The sequence below is a fragment of the Pelodiscus sinensis genome, chromosome 1 (assembly GCF_052426305.1).
Source record: "Pelodiscus sinensis isolate ZL-2025 chromosome 1, ASM5242630v1, whole genome shotgun sequence".
NCBI lineage: Eukaryota > Metazoa > Chordata > Testudines > Trionychidae > Pelodiscus > Pelodiscus sinensis.
The window spans coordinates 199,608,934-199,626,295 of record NC_143052.1 but is presented as its reverse complement, the minus strand read 5'-3'; the positions used below and the strand labels follow the sequence as shown (position 1 = coordinate 199,626,295).

Sequence of the window (17,362 nt, the reverse complement as noted above, 5' to 3'; positions counted from 1 at the left end):
CTTTGCTGCTACATAGCTTAGAGCAGCAGTTCCCAACCTTTTCCAGATGGGGACCCATTTTGACAATTCAGGAAGACTTGGTGACCCAAGGCAATTCAAAAATGGGGGGAGAAGAGGGGGCAGAGCCACCTGGGGAGACATCTGGTGAACCTTTTGAAATGTAATGGCGACCCATAATTGGGTCCCGACCCATAGGTTGGGAAACCCTGGCTTAGAGGGAACACTGACAGGGAGGCCCTTCTCCTAGCCTGATCCAGAATGAAACTTGGAGAAGGTAGCTAGCAAACATAACCTAGGTCATCTCATCTACCTGAGCAAAACATACAGTGAAAGACAATAATATTTCACTACAAAGCAGTACAAAGATGACCCCTTGTTTTTTAAACCAGTCTGACAGTCATCTGAGCTGATGTCCCTCTCTGCTGCTTGAAATCCACCGTCGGATATCATCAGTTATGCATCATTTCTACAGAAAAAAGAGGGCACCCTACAAATGTGGTTACCTGAATCAAAAAAGCTCACAGAACTGAGGATGCCTGTACTTGGAATATATAGAAACAGGGTAATTCACGAGAACTGGGCTCATGGATAACTACAACTATGACTTCAACGAATTAGGTGAGTTGCATTATACAATGCAGTCAGGGATTTTATTTTTATTCTGAAGGTCTCCGGTCAGGTGAGACAAAATCCATTAACTGCACTGTCCAGAACCAAATCTATTATCTCAATAATCCAGCCACAAAAGAAAAAGAGCAGATAATACTAGTTAATTTTGCACACATGGGGATGAACCCTGCAAACCAAAGCAGTGGCTAGTGTGAAATAATGTCTTCTGGGTTATACCACTCATATTTGTAACTGATTCCTGCAAGTTATTGCAAGACTGGCCTCTTGTTTCCTCATGTCCTTTAACCTGCTAGAAGATTAATTTAATTTAAAGGCATCCCAGCTAAAAATAAAATATATAAATACTCTGTCATCCACTGAAATTCATCAATATGGGATGTTCCAAAGGAAATGTAGTCAAAATGCTCCATTCATGATTTTATATCAAGATTGCAAGACAGTAAATATAGTATTCATAGTGTTTGAGTTTGTAAATTTACCTACTCACTGATTCTATAACACACACAAAGACATTAATAAATATAACTGTAGTATTCTATTGGCAAAATCTTCCTATAGCATCAGTGATTGACAAAGAATGCTATTTCTGGGATTGCTGACCTAGTAATAACAGGGAAGTAGGGAGAAGTTAGGACAATGCAGAACAAAATTCCCTTCTGCATGTGGTATCAAAGTAAAATCTAGGGCTGAACATATGAATGCATTACAGCTGGCAGGGAAAGACAATCAGCTGCTTCACTGGACAGCTAAGTGCAGTGAACAATAATGTAACAATAATTTCCCTTGTTAAAGTGTGCAGTAAGCAGATTTTTTTTAGCTGTATTGGTCCCTTGCCAACCCAAACTGTGAGCACATATCTACTTCTTATTTTTACCCTAATGATCAGTAGAAGATGATTTCATACACTGAAGTCCCTGTGTAGAAAGAACCATTGCCCCACATACTAAAAACTTTTCACACATAATTCATGCATACATTAATGTCTTAAATTTTATGGTAAAAAATGACAAGTGACAGAATGTAATAAAATAAAATTCAGGTGGCTCTGATGAGCTTTGCATTTTTATATATTTATAGTAAGTACCTGAGGCTCTACATCAAGTATTGCAATTAGTCCCTGCTCATGGATCTTCCGTATTGTTTCCAGTTTTGTCCCATACATTGCATCCTCATGGCTGCCATATTCCAAATATTCATTGTTGGATATATCCTGCATCATTTGGTCATGTGATACAAAGTAATAATTTTTTCCATTTTCTTCATCTTTCTTGGGAGGTCTGGTTGTGTCTGAAATGTCAAGAAATACGAAAGGACACAATCTCAGATTTGTATTCTTTGTTGGCCCATTAGTAGTTATTCATGTAATAACCCACTGCCCAAATTATTATAAATTTTGATTATTTTTTTTACATATTTCAAGGTTTTATTCATTTGCTGGACAAAGGCTTATGTTAACTGTCAGCTATTATTTAAATGATTCTTTTGAACTTCAAAGGTGCAAGGAGAAGGGCATTCTGTTAAGGTATATGTGTATCGCATTTTTGCGTAATTGCTAGCACAGAATGGTGTTTAGTTTGGTGGAAGGCACTACTAATTCAATTGATCTTGGAGCTTGTATCACAAGTATGTGTAGGCTTCAAGTACAGGTTTTTGAAATCCTGCAAGCATTCCTTCTTCCTTGGTGAACAACCCTCTCTCTTCCCCTACCCCAATAGACACTTGCATATTCAACCCCCCAGTGACACTGGCCTGCCTTCAACCCCCTCCTCAATCAGAATTCACCAACGTAAGAGGTCTCTAGCACACTCCTTCCTACCTCTAGAGCCCCGCATGGATACAAATTTTTTATTCACATCTGTATCCTCAAAATGAGCTGTGGATATCTGCATTCATATCCACAGATGCACAGATACCAGTGGATATAAAACAGATATCTGCACATTTTCAAGGTTCTGAATACAAAATTTGTATCCACATCTATATCTGAAAAAATGAGTCATGGATATCTGCATCCACATCTGTGGATGAGGATACCCATTAATATCTGTGGATTTGCAAGGCTCTACCTAGTTCTCTTGTTTCAATCTAATCTTGGACTTCAAGACACCATTCTAACTCTCCAGATCTAAGGCTTTGGGCCCATCTTCTGAAAATTCCTTCACCACCTCTCATCCCGCTCCTCTTCCTCTCTCCTCTAGTCCCCTTTCCTCAACTTTATATACTCTGGTATTGCAGACAGATCTCATAGTACCTACAATAGTTAAGGTCGCCCAGAACTTCCCCTTATAACACCATTTTCAAATTATTATAAATTTGCCAAACTTTTTTTGAAACACACTCATTTAGATCAGCAGCTCTTGTATCTCAATGCTTTGGAAAGGGGACACAATATTTGGCAGGGAGTGGAGTCATACTAATGTCAGGGATATGCCTTTCTATGTATTCATGAACATTCACCCAAATATGACCAAGTTAGAAGCTTCTGAAAAATCACAGTTCTCACAGGCTCAGAAGAGATGTGCAGAATTTGATAGTTCAATTATCCACTGAGATTTCTCTAGTACAGGGCAGTAGGGTCTGTGCAGAACTTTCACTGCAATTGCTTCTCCTGGATGCTATGGGCTGCTGGGCAAAGGAATGTGGGGAGAGGAAAGTGCGATGCTAGTAAAACCAGGTGCCAGTAATTGCCAAGGCTTCAGGGGCAAGCAAGCACTGAAATTCATAACTAGAAATCAGATGAGCTCACTGTATCTCAATATTACTGAAGTATGGTATTAGACTTGTAAAGATGCCCGAAAGTTGCTAAATACATTAATCTAATTTATCCTTTGCTATAGGGTAATACACAACTTTTGCTATTTAACTGTAAAAATGTCTGCTCTGAACTTGTAAATCTAGGCAGGAAGGGTGGGTGCCCGGTCTATCATAAAGAACTATAAAAACCAGATGGACCTATGTAGGACAAAAGCTTTGCTGATTGCCCAATCCACGCATGAAGTTTTATATGCGCAGGAACGATTATCCCAATGGTTTGAACTCTGGGGCATGGTCATATAAAGACACTCACAAGAAAAAAATAATTCTCTTTTTGCCATTTGGACTCTCACAAAGACATTTGTTGGACAGATTACAACATTTCTGCCACATTTCAGAACCACAGAATATAACTCTTTTATGCTGATATGTTGAGTTTTAACCGGTAAATAACTTTTGTGTCTTTTTCCTAGTTAATAAATACTTAGTTTACTATAAGATTGGCTACCAGCATTGTCTTTGGTTTGAGATCTAAGGTACAAACTGAACTAGAAGTAAGTGACTAGTATCTTGGGACTGGGAACAACTTGAATATTTTGTGATTTCTGATGAAAGTGACCATTTATTACCTGGGTGGCAAGAGAGACTGGAGTGCTCAAGGGAACAGGATGTGACACATGGTAAGACTTCTACATTGATTTACAAGTTCACATTTGTTACTGGGTGGATGAAAGATAATTACAGAACATACCATCAGTTTGGATTGCCTGTTTTGCTTTTTGACAGTCTGCCCTGAGGCTGGTACTCATGGTTGTGAACTACTCCAGACAGTGTGACTGAGAGATTTTTAGGAGTTATCAGCATATATACTAGAGATGTTAAAAATTGTGCGATATGGTAACAGCGTAACTGCTAAAGATCTTAGCGGTTACATGCGCTGTGGGCTCTGCAGTATAAAGCTAAGCTTAGCTTTATAAGCAGAGCCTGCCGTGAAGCCTCTCCAGGAGCAGAGGAACCTGCAACGGAGCCTCCCCATTGCTGCAGCAATGAAGCCACCTCCCCAGGAGTGGAGCCAGCTGCTGCCTGTCTGGCTCCCAGGGAGAAGGCTTCGCTGCTCTGTGGCAGTGAATCTGTCTTCCTGGGAGCCGGCTGAATGTAACTGATACCATTCACCAATAAGCATCAGTTAATTGGTTAACTCAAACATCCCTAATATACACAGTAGTTTAAACTGTGACCATGGATCAGTTTAGCAGAGGAGGAGAAAGTGTATAGGAGAAAAGGAGGGGACCAGGAATAGAGTTCTGATCTACATCAACATGACTGTACTGCAGGGAGAGAAACTCTGAAAAACTGGCCAGGTGAGAGTCACTGGTGACCTTAGATGGCTTCAGTTAAAAGAATGGAAAGCCACAATGAAGGGGTTCTAAGAGGGAGTTCAGTGGGAAGGAAGCTGAGGCAGTAGGAGTAAGCAGCATAAGGAAGGCGTCTGTGTGTAAAGAAGAACTCTTCTTAAACCCCTATAATTTTTCTGCATTGGCCAGCACAGATAGGTTCTAAAAAGCACATACATTAACTGTAAAAACAACAAACTTTATGTAACGACAACTCATCTAACCCTCATTATAAAACAAAAAGCATACAAGAAATATCAGAATCTTGACAAAATTATGCCACCCCTTATCACTGTACTGTCTAAGCGTCAGCAAAGGGGATCTTTTGGGTTCTGTGCCTCTGACACCAGTGAAGAGAGTGAAACTGAGGATGGCTAGCTAGGGAAGGTGTTTATATCCTCAGTTAGTTATACTTCAGACAGTTCTGGGGTTCCTGTTGGAGGGCCATGCTATAGTGGGGATCTGTGGCAGCAGGGTCATGAAGAAGAACTGAAGATGGTACTTGAAAAGAGTAAAGTGAACTGCATTTTGCTCTTGTTCCCATCTCTGGATAATTTTACGGAAACTTAAAAGTCACAGTCCTCAAGGTTGTATGTAACAGTGTAAAACAGTGAAGTAAGGTAAACATATAAAACATTTAATCAAAATCCAATTTACATTTCTTTTCCTGGGAATTTTGTGACCTTAAGACCTTCTCCTATCTTGACTCTCACAGACACACACAGCTAAATACTCACATATATTATCTTTTACGTAAAGTGACTGTTAGGTTTAAACTTTAAAATGTCAAACATCTGGGGGTAGGATGCCTCCATAAAAACAGGTTGTGTGTGAATAGTATGAAAACGTTCCAAATAAAAAGAATGTTGTATATACTTAGGCGCAAGAATTGATTGCATTTTTCCATAGCAAACCCTCCCTCTTCCCCTCAGTATTATGATTCAACCACCCTCAACTTATACTTAAATTTTAACAGAGTACAATTACCCACACAATAATGAACTAGCGATATCTTATAAGTAACACATAATTTTTTTGTCAAATTTAACATTGCTACTTACGTGGAATAGGGTATGCAAATCTGTCTGGGTGTTTTGTGATGAGTGTATTTTTTATGTGTCTTCTTCCAACACCGTGTGCACCTAATTCACAATACAAAGAGGAAATTTATATTTGTTGTAAAGCAGGCTTTTTCTGTCCACGGCCTTCGCGTATAGCCCATCCTGCCACACAAGGCCCCTCACACAAAACCCAGATACTCAGAGGAGCATGGGCAGCACAATGCAGTTTTGTGAATGGAATTTGATCTTATAGGCATTCTGGGACTCACAGGTGCCAAAAAAATAGGGAGGTGAGCATGACTAGATAGTGCTTACAGATAAGCCTCATTTGACCGTAGCTTGACCAGTCTTAGGGGCAAGGGAAAAAGTAAACATAGGGTAATAAAACATAATTGTCTTACACTAACTATGCCCCATCTGGTCCTGTCCACGAGGGGATCACGCATACATCACAAAAATTTCTATAGGGCAGTATTGTCATACTACCTCATCACTAGCCTATCAGGCCCTGCCAAATGCAGACCCTAGCATGGCATCAGACACCGAATTTTTGTATAAAAGACCCTCTACCCCTTTGTTCGACGGAAGGTTCCGTGTATTGAGGGCACGTGTCTTTTTTTTTGCCCAGCTAAAGGATTGATCACCCTGAGGCTGCCTCCCCACCCTTTGAGACAAATATAGGGGTGCACGAGTTCTGAGCATGCTCTGAGTTCTAGTGTGTCTTTGTGTTGTTATCGTTTCTGGATTTGTAAGTATTGCTTTAAATGTATTAGTTATTGGTTTAATTAATAGTCAAATTGTGTTAATTTCACTGTGTAATTCTGTAAAGTGTATCTAAGTTCTGTTAACCACGCTGTGTAAATTGTATAATTTTGTGTTGTATAGTAGTGTTGTATTTAGGTTAAGTATAAGTGTTAGAAATAGAAGCCCCGGAGTTGTTAAGTTGTAAAAGTAGATTTATGACTAACTCCACCAGCTGTCCTAAAATAACCATAGAGGGGCTGGCTTTGGACGGTTCTTTTATTATCATTACTTTGGCTTTGTTTTTTGTATTTTTCATTTGTATGCTGCGTTGTCTTAGGCGAATTAGGGATAGTGATTTGATATAAGTGAATTGTAATCAAAGAATTGTAATCAGTTGGGTATAATTGTGCCCAAGCTTTTCTACGCAGTAAAAGTACTGAGCAATTGCTAGTTCAAACACCTACTTGTTAATTGCTGGTTTTGACCACTTAATAAAAATCATTTGTTTCACCATCATCCAGTAGTTTTCACTGGATAGTCGGCTTTAACCCTTGAGGCTCACATCACATCACCGAACCAAGGTGTAACAATATTCAGCATCATAAAGAGATTCAAAACATATTGTCAACATTAATGTTCTGTTTAGAATAAGATATACTTAAAATTACCTAGTAAGACTAGTGTTTTCCTTTTGAATGCTGGCAATTTTACTACTTCTTCATATGTGACGAGATCTAATTGATCAAACACTAAAGCACAAAACAAAATGGAAAGATAAGAGGAAAAAAGTGTATGAAGTGCATTGAGAAATAGATTGTCATTTATACCAAACTGTAATTGTAGTAACAATATTAAATATGCATTCCAAAACTATATTTCTAAAAAAATTAAACTGACAATACTGAAATATATTTAAATTAGACATTTTATGGTTGCAAGCTTAATGAAACCACTCATTTTTAAGTCCATACAAATGGTTAAAAACATAACATTGAAAGCTATTGAAAGGCTTAGGACAACTTGCATGTTATTTCATGCAGTAGTCAGCAGATCAAAAAAATTAGTTAAAATAGCATGCTATTCATATTTTTTGCATACCTAAAATTTAGCAGTACTAAAAGTCTACAGACAGTGACCAACATGAATACAATATGAAAACATCTATTTACACTAAAGGTAGAGGCTACTTTTAAAAATAATATTTTCTCTTAGAATTATGAAAAATGCATAAGCAAGTAGTTTGATTTCATGTTTTGTGGGTTTTTTCTTTAAACAGAACATGTTAATTATAAGTAGAATTCTCCTCAAACACATGCTATTTTTATTCTCATGCTTTTCAAACTTTTGACACTGAATGGAGATTTGCAAAAAAATGAACCTCCACCATACTGAGAGCATATGAATATAAAAAAAATCTCATTTTAGTAAAATCTTAATTTAACTGCAATGTGTATTTTCTACAATGCCTATCTGACCACTGTCAATTGCTAAGGTACAGTATATGCATCAAATTGAGTTTTCTTCCTTAAAATAAGCCCGTTCCTTCTTATGGCCAATAATAGAATGATTATGGTAACACAATCATTTCAGTAAAATTCTAATGAAGGAATGAAGAAGGGGGCAGTTAACTATAGTGAATACTGCTTTAATTTAGCTATAAGAATGTGGCAATCAGCAATTATGACAAAGATGATGGGGGGGGGGGGGCACATTCTATCAAGAATTACCAGTATTATAATCCTGGTACTCTTAAAAAGGAAGGCAGAAAAGAAGCCTACTATATTTAAGCTTTAATTAATCTAGTAGTAGTCATTGCAGTAATGTTGTTTTCAATTCAGATTTATTTATTGTACTTAGAAATACACTATAAATAAGTCAGTTTAATTATTTAAGATTTCTTAACTTAGAAAATATATGGATTTGCAAATTTGTTAGTCTGTCAGAAAACATTCTGAATTCAATTTAAAGAAAAAGATTTTCCTCAAGTGTCACCAAATATTAAAATGTACTTTTAGAGGAATGTTATGATGATATTTTTCTTCATTCCAAGAACCTACAAAGATGGAGTACGTCTCTGCTGCAACTTGAATTCATTTAAATTAGGTAACAGGTTTATTCTGCATTAGAACGATCAGTGTATCTAATTTGTGTGAACCAGTTCTGCCACTTGAATAATCTAACACTTAAATAACTCATCCTCCCATTGGGAAAAAAATATACCTTTTATTCTCCCTGAACTGCAATACATTATATTAAGACAAACACCACAAACACTAACAGACAAAAATGGTACATTATAATGTTTTAATCACAAACTAGCAGCCTGGAGAATATAGACTTTGGTCTAAATGGGATTACCTAATGACTGTAGGGTTTCCATAAACAGATGGAAATGATTTTTCATACACAAGATATGAGGAATACAAGGACACATTTAAAGACTGAACTTTTAATGTTTCTGTGCAACTAGCTAATAAAGAAAAGGAGTTATTGAAAGGAAACAGTAAGAAGCAAATAAAGAGGCATTGTCACTTGACAGGTTACTTACATGCACAGAGGCCATTGGGAGTAAGACAGCATGAAAAATGTACAGGGGTCATTGAGATATGGCTTGTAGTATATTAGTAAAATAAAAAGTATATGCACAAAATAAAACTTTCCCATGCAATATTCTAAACACAAGGCAAATAAATAACATTAAGAAATGATAAACGCATTTTATAAAAGCTTGGCAGTATTCTAATAATTATTTTATGCATACTTTGAAACATAACAAATCTCAGGAGTGGCATTTTACAAAGTCCTGCAATAGCATTTCTGTAAAAAGATTTATTTTCAAATACATTTAAAAATTACTACAATGTATCTTATAACACACCTGAAAATAATAAAGTCAACTATTAAAAATACTATCTTTAGTTGACTTAAAATAGACTTTTGAAGATCTGGCATGATACTGTACACTCTTTGAGGACTTAGCTCAAGACATGAAAGCTGATTAGAGACAAAAGTGAGGTGTGACAGCAGCAATTATCTTCGTGTCAAAGGAAAAAATTCTGCCTTTTTGAATATAATAAACAATTAAACTATTTTCTCTGTGGCTTCATAAACTGTTTGATCTATAAAGCAATGTGGTGACAAGCTCCATTGACATCCTTGAAAACTGCACCAAAATCTAAACTATGCCCCTAAAATATTTAGCAAACCACACATTTTCAGTCAATAGCAAGGCTGTTTTACCACCTATATTCCAGCACCCTTTTCTCCTCCATAAAATAGTAACATGAGAAAATGGGTTGTAAAAATATATATATTAAAATTTTCTTGTGAATGCAAGTAATACAAAGAGGAGCAAATTCTACCTTTCAATGCTTTTGCATGACTTACTCGAGAGAGTTTGAATTAGATTCCTCAGATTATAACCAACTTTGCTGGTTTGTATTTCTAATAAGATTCAAAACAGGAAAGGGCCTACTTTCCAGTTCTGTGGTAGATGCTGCTAAAATCTTGTGACAACAGTCAGTTTGTGACATCATGACACAAGATAGTGAAAATCTCCAAACAGATGATCTGGTAGAATTTCTACCTTTCCAGATGACAAATCTCACAGGATTATAACTGCCAGTTGGGACCCAAAGTAAGAACAGCTCACAAGATTCTGGTAACTTCACATCCAAACCCTAATTGGTTATTAGCCCTCACTGTAGCTTTATCTTGTTATGAAGATAAACAATGTATCAGTGGCCTATTGGTATGCAGAGGATATGAGCAGGAACATAGGTTAAATACAAACTCTGCTAATTTTCACAAGGCTGTATACGCGCTCTAGAAAGCAATCTAATTATGTACAAGAAAAATAATTTGGTAATATTTGAGGTTAGCTCTAGTCAGTACTGCATTTACCAAATTTAATTATGTCTTATACGTGTAATATTAGTGTAATTAACCTCTTGGGGCCCTGCAATCTCCTGCATTAGACAATTAATTCCTCTAAATCAAAGACACTAAGACTGAATTAAGACTTTTCAAACAGATCCTAATTAGAACCTCTAGTCCGATTAGCCAGGTTTTTTTCTGGGCATACATACCAGATGGTACTATGCCTAGGATACCATTTTTAAAACTTGTGTTTGTTATGAAGCATTTTTATTTTTATTTATAAATTTTGTGAGAACTATTGGTGCTTTTATCAGTGAAAGGCTAACTACATTGGCCGTAGCGAAGCGTAATACAGGAAAGCATTATGCAAACCCCAATCATAGCCTGAAATATCCCTACTATATCAAGTCTAGCATGTATTCCTCATTCTCTCTTGTTTTCTTTAATATTATTAATTTCTGTAAGATGGCTGCAATATTATTTTAATTAAATGCAAATATTAAAACATGAGTAATTCAAACTAATAAAAGAAATTAAATTAAAAGATTTTCAGTCTGTATTCATCTTGCCTTCTAATGCTCAGATGTAGTACAACAAGGGTCATGGAACAAGTGAGTGATTTAATATTTTGTACCATATGTTTTACTGGAGGGCCAGTAGGACATCAGTTGTACTGACATAGCAATTGATATTACACTGTGACTAATCTTTTGAAAAAACATGAAAGAAAATGTTTTTTTCTGCTATAGACACCAGAGGATCACAACTGGAAAAGCTGCAGTTTACGCAATACATAAAGATACTTCACTATAAAGTGCTGGATATATATGTACACCCTGGTTCTGATAAAATCTTAAAAGCTCTAGAGACAAGAGTATCACAATGTATTACCACCACAGTTTACAATATAAATAAAAATGCAATACAAATAGAATACATTGACTATTTTAATTATTTTTAACATATCAAGATATTTAAATTTCCAAAGTCTACCAAAACACTTTTCATTTAGCATTCTAAATAGAATACAATCCTCAGAATGCAGCCAATTACAGGCATTAGGAGAAGAACTCCAAGAGTTGGTCTAATTTCAGCCAAATGTAATCAAGATTATAGTTGTTTAAAGCTGACTCTATGGTATAACTTCAGAACATAACTTCTGCTATGTTAGTCTATTGGATGTTCAACTGCAAAACTATACTTTTTAACTTCAAAGTGCCATTTATTTTTCTTTCAGCTGTAAAGCTTCAAAAATACCCTTTTGCTAATCATGTTTTGATTTACATAATCTATTTTAAATAACAATAGCTAACATATTAACAAAATTGTCTGGAAGCTGCTACAGAATACTCTGTAAGCAGGAAGTACAGTATGGTATAAAACACTTTAAATAGCCCATTAAAATTGTATCTTGTTGTCTTCCACACAGTTCCTTTAATTATAAAACTAGAGCAGTACAATACTACTGCTGGATGTGTTATGGTCAATGTGTTTTGTCTTATTAGTTAAACTATTAAGTTTAAATACTACATTGAGAATCAGTGTAGAATGACTGGTAGAGCTCTCACTTTACTAAACTTTTCCTACATAACTCACTAGGTTCGTGGCAGTGCCAGTTGGCCATCAATAAATGAGGTTTGGCTGGCAAAGCAATTTTTTATGTGGCCTCAAAGACCCTTGCTTCTCATACCTGCATTGTGCTTTGCCAAGTATTTGTCTTTGTACTGCTTCTTTTTCTTTCCAAACCAAGTACAGCTGGCCTGCTGCTCTTGTTTGGTCTTCTCCATGGCAATGCAAGCTACTCGCCTGGCATGGGAAAGGGAAAAAATAGCTAATCAGCTTGTTGCTATAGACAACCTGGTATCATTATCATTTGCTGAAGTATTAACTCTTCTATTATAAACATGTATTTAAAAGAACACGTAATACTTCAAAAAAGAACGAGTAGTCCTGTGGCACCTTAGAGTCTAACAAAAAAATATGTATAGTATCATGAGCTTTCATGGGCATTTGAAGAAGTGGTTTTGCCCACGAAAGCTCATGATAAATATATATATATAAAAAAATATTAGTGTTAGTCTCTAAGGTGCCACAAGACAAAAAAAGAAAGCTGTTTGTATTTACAAGTGTACAGCAGGATTTCTCACACCACTTCCTTTTACTAAAGATGTTTAGTCACAGAAATGCATATTAATATATGTATTTTACAAGTGCATTGTTATAAGGACTGTTCTTACATCTCATAGCCCAGGAGAAAGAGAAGTCTAAAATGGCTTTAAACTACAATTGTGTACCCTGATTGTAGGCTGCTTCAGGAGCAAATGTCCCTGACATAATTCAGACAGGAGTAAACAGCGGGGCTGACAGCCACTGCAGGCCCCAGAACAACTTGTGTATGGGGGGGGGGGGTCTGGCTCTGAGCCATAGAAGGGGTGGGGCCAAGGGCAGTCTGCCGTTAGTGTCACCCAAACTGGTCTGCATCCTCTCTAGCCTTCAGAGCCATGCGGAGTGATGCTCTGGAAGCAACTGATAGGGATCCAGGGCTCTGGCTGCCATTGACACAGTAAATTGTTGGGCCCTGGGGACACTGCTCCCTCCCATCCTCCTCGATGGTGGGCCTGGGATTAAAGACTTGGGTAAGTTTCAGCAGTGTCCCGAGGCTGCTGTGCCCACCAAAATCTCCATAGTGCTGCGTATTGCATCACCAGGAACATACCCTTCCCAAGCCAGAATGCAAACTATACCAGTGGTTCTGAATGAAGGGTGTGCATATCCCTGGGCGTGGGAGTAAGATTGGGGCGGGGTATGAAAAGGTCTTCCATGGAATACATCAATTCTAGAATACATCTATTCTAGATACTTGCCTAGTTTTACAACAGGGTACATAAAAAGTACCTACAACTAAAATGTCATACACTGATTTTTTTTTTCTTAGAACATAAGAATGGCCAGACTGGGTCAGACTAAAGGTCCATCTAATCCAGAATCCTGTCTTCTAAAAGTGGCCAATGCCAGATGCCCCAGAGGAACAAATACTCTCCCTCCACCCCAGGGATATGCATATCCTGCCACGCATTTCCAGCCTCTGACAAATAGAGGTTAGGGACACCATTCCTACCCATCCTGGCTAATAAGCATCGATAGACCTAACCTCCATGAATTCACCTAGTTCTCTTTTGAACCCTGTTGAAGTCCTGGCCTTCACAATATCCTCTGGTAAGGAGTTCTACACGTTGACTTCTACTGCTCTATAATACTATATAGAGCAGTAGACCATTCACTTCTCCTGTTCTATCTACTATACACTGAAATGGAAGAACAATATTTATATTCCAATTCATTTATTTTATAATTATATGGTAAAAATGAGAAAGTAAGCAAGTTTTCCGTACTGCTGTGCTATGACATTTATATTTTTATATCTGATTTTGCAAGTTTTAAAGTGAGGTAAAACGTGGGGCACACAAGACAAATCAGACTCCTGGAAAGGGTAAAATAATATGGAAAGGTGGAGACCACAGCTCGAATTAGGAAGTTACTCACTTTTTGCAGTAACAATGGTGCATCAAGATGTGTGTCCCTGTGGGTGCTCCGCTCACGTATCAGTGCGTCCTTGCACCAGTGATTGGAAATTTTTAGCTCAGCAGTGCCTTCCCATGCTGTGCATGCGCAGTCGCTGTCTTGTGCTGTTTTTGTCCATTAACTGTGCACGCGACATGGGTCTCCTCCGTTCCTTTTCTACCAGAAATTCTTTAGTAGACTCCAAAGTAGTGGGGAGAAAAGGAAGGTAGTGGAGCATCCACAGGGAAACACTTCTCAAAGAGCCGTTGTTACTGCACAAGGTAAGTAACTTCCTCTTCTCTTTCGAGCGGTGTCCCTATGGGTGCTACACACAGGTGACTAAAAAGCAGTATCCACAATCTGTGGAGATGGGTCTTTTGAGTCATCTATTAGAGGAGGCAAGGACGGTGTCATCCATGGGGGTCGTAGATAATGGTTCTTGCAGTAATGCATAGTGTTGTGCAAAACTATGGCATGAAGACCATGTAGCTGGCCTACAGCTGTCAGCAAGGGGTACAGAATCACAGAATTGGAAGGGACCTCGAGAGGTCATTGAGTCTAGTCCCCTGCCCTCAGAGCAGGAGTTTAGACCATCCCGGATAGATGTCTATCCAACCTGATCTTAAATATCTCCAGTGATGGAGAGTCCACAACTTCCCTAGGCAATTTATTCCCGTATTTAACCACTCTGACAGTTAGGAAACATTTCCTAATGTCCAACCTAAACCTCCCTTGCTGCAATTTAAACCCATTGCTTCTTGTCCTATCATCAGAAGACAAAGAGAACAATTTTTCTCCCGCCTCCTGGTAACACCCTTTAGATACTTATGTAGAAAGGCAGTCTATGCAGCCATCGCTTGCATGGAATGTGCAGCAGAAATGCCCATGGTGGAGTTTTGTTTCAAAGCCCGTAACAGGTATTTATGCAGTTTGATATCCACTTGGATATACATTGTGTGGAGACGGCTGTTTCCTTGTGTGAGCTGGACATAGAGTTAAAAAGTCTATTAGACATTCTAAATTGTTTGGTCCTGTCTATGTAAAATTCCACCACACATCTTGTATCGAGGGTGTGTATTATCACCTTCCTCAGGGAGTCATGTGGTTTAGGGTAATAGATGGGTAAGTAAATGGATTCATTAAAGTGAAAATCAGAAATGAACTTAGGTAAAAATTTAGCATGAGATCTGAGAATAATCTTGACCTCTGTGAAGAGAGCATAAGGTGGTTCAGCCATGAGGGCTGCAGATGTGATTGCGACAAGAAAGGACACTTTCATAGCCATGTGTTGTAGTGAGGCTGTTGCTAATGGTTCAAAGGGCGATCTCATTAGTGTGTCCAATACAAGATTCAGGTCCCGTGGTGGTACAAGTGGGCATACATGAGGACATGTTTGGGATAAACCTGCTAAGAACTGCCTAGTGTTTGCTTATCCAATCACCGAGACATTATTTACTGGTTTATGGAAGATGGTAATGGCTGAGAGATGAACTCTTATGGAGCTGATGGAGAGCCCTACAACACTGAGGTCCATTAAGTACTCTAGTACGGTAGGTATTGGGGTGGTATGTGCCTGTATGTAGCGCCGATGCACCATTCCTGAAACTGCTTCCATTTGTTTTGGTAGATGTACCTCATGGAAGGACAATGGCTGCCAAGAAGAATCTGTTTTACTCTCTAAGAGCAGGTGATCTCGTCATTCTGGAACCATAGAGAAGCCAGGTGGTGAGTTTGAGAGTCTGAGGGTTCGGGTGACATATTCTTCCGTGATGCTGAGTTAGGAACTGGGGAATGATAAGAAAGGGAATAGGGTCGGCCACTGATAGCTAATGGAGGTATGGAAACCAAGGCTCTCTCAGCCAGTATGGAGCTATCAATATGACCCCTGCTCAGTCTGCTCGGATCTTGTGGATTACCCTGGGAACCAGGGGAATTTGGAGGAAATGTGTATAAGAGTGGAGCTGTCCATGGCATGGTGAAAGCTTCTCCTCTTGTCTGCTTGCCCTGCCCTGCTCTTGAACACAAGCGATGGCATTTGCGATTGGTTGTTGTTGCAAAAAGGTCCATGACCAGGAATCCCCACTGTCAAAATATAGGCAGGATGATTTTGAGACTGAGCTCCCACTTGTGTTGTTCGGAAAAATGCCTGCTTGGTTTGTCTGCCATGGTGTTCTGTTGACCTGGTATGTTCATTGCCATTAGTGTGATGTTTCTCTTCATGCACCAGTTCCAAAACGTGATTGCCTCAGCACATAGTGAGCATGATCAGGTACCCCCTGTTGGCTGATGTAAAACGTACATGGTGTGTTGTTTGTGAGGACATGTATGGTGTGACTATGGATGAGCAGCAGGAAATGGGAGGTAGGCATTGCGAACCTCCCTGAGTTCCAGTATGTTCATGTGCAATCTTGCCTCTCAGTGCGACCATCTGTCTTGGGCTCTCTGATGTCTGCAGTGGGTTCCCCAACCCATGAGGGATGCATCTGTAGTTACTAGATGTGAGGAGTCTGGATGGTGGAAGGGCACTCTGAAAAGGAGATTTTGTGGGCAAGTCCACCATTGCAGTGATGCCAGCACCAACGGTGGGGGTGCGACTTGTTTGGTGAGGCTGTACCGATTGGGGAAGCAAACCAAGCCTGCAGACATCTCATGTGGAGTCTCGTGAGGTGTACCACAAAGGTGGTGGCTGCCATGTGACCTAGGACCTGGAGATATGTATGAACAGCTGTCATGAAGTACACTGTCTATTATACCAAATAGGGTTTAAAAGCAATGTAGAGGAAGAGAAGCCTTGGCCATCACAGGAATTTAGTAATGCCCCAATGAATTCTATTCTCTGGGTTGGTTCCGGAGTGGATTTCTGTACATTTATCAGCAGACCCAGTCAGGAAAAAACATCCCTGGTAATGTTTGTCACGATTAGTGTCTGTTGTCATGAAGTCCCTTTGATTACGCAGATACAGGAATATGTTAACACCTTGTTTCCTGAGGAAGGCCATTACTATGGCCAGTGTTTTGGAAAAAATGTGAAGTTGTCAACAGCTTAAAGGGAAGGACTCGATAGTGGTACTGGTCATTGCCCACTGTAAATGGGAGGAACCTTCTGTGGACAGGGTGTATTGTTATGTGAAAGTATGCGTTTTGAAGGTCAAGGGCTGAGACCCAATCCCCCTCGTACAGTGCAGGTACGATGGTTCCTAAGTTCACCATCATGAATTTGTGGTTGTGGACAAACTTGTTGAGTTTCCTGAGATCTAAGATGGGCATCCATCCTCCTGTCTTTATGGAACTAAGGAAATAGTTAGAATAAAACCCTCTTCCATGATATTTGGGTGGCGC

At 38.7% G+C, this 17,362-nt stretch overlaps 1 protein-coding gene across 10 annotated transcripts in view; it reads right to left on the bottom strand.

The window, feature by feature from the left end:
* CASK (calcium/calmodulin dependent serine protein kinase) overlaps positions 1-17,362 on the bottom strand; it is a 357,337-nt gene that overhangs the window by 8,472 nt on the left and 331,503 nt on the right. For all 10 annotated transcript variants that reach the window (XM_075912872.2, XM_075912888.2, XM_075912881.2 and 7 more), the window contains 4 exons: positions 12,153-12,268; positions 7,252-7,332; positions 5,840-5,920; positions 1,715-1,917 (listed from right to left, as the gene is read on the bottom strand). In XM_075912872.2, coding sequence (XP_075768987.1) covers positions 1,715-1,917; positions 5,840-5,920; positions 7,252-7,332; positions 12,153-12,268 — 481 coding nt within the window. The remainder of the gene's footprint in view (positions 1-1,714; positions 1,918-5,839; positions 5,921-7,251; positions 7,333-12,152; positions 12,269-17,362) is intronic.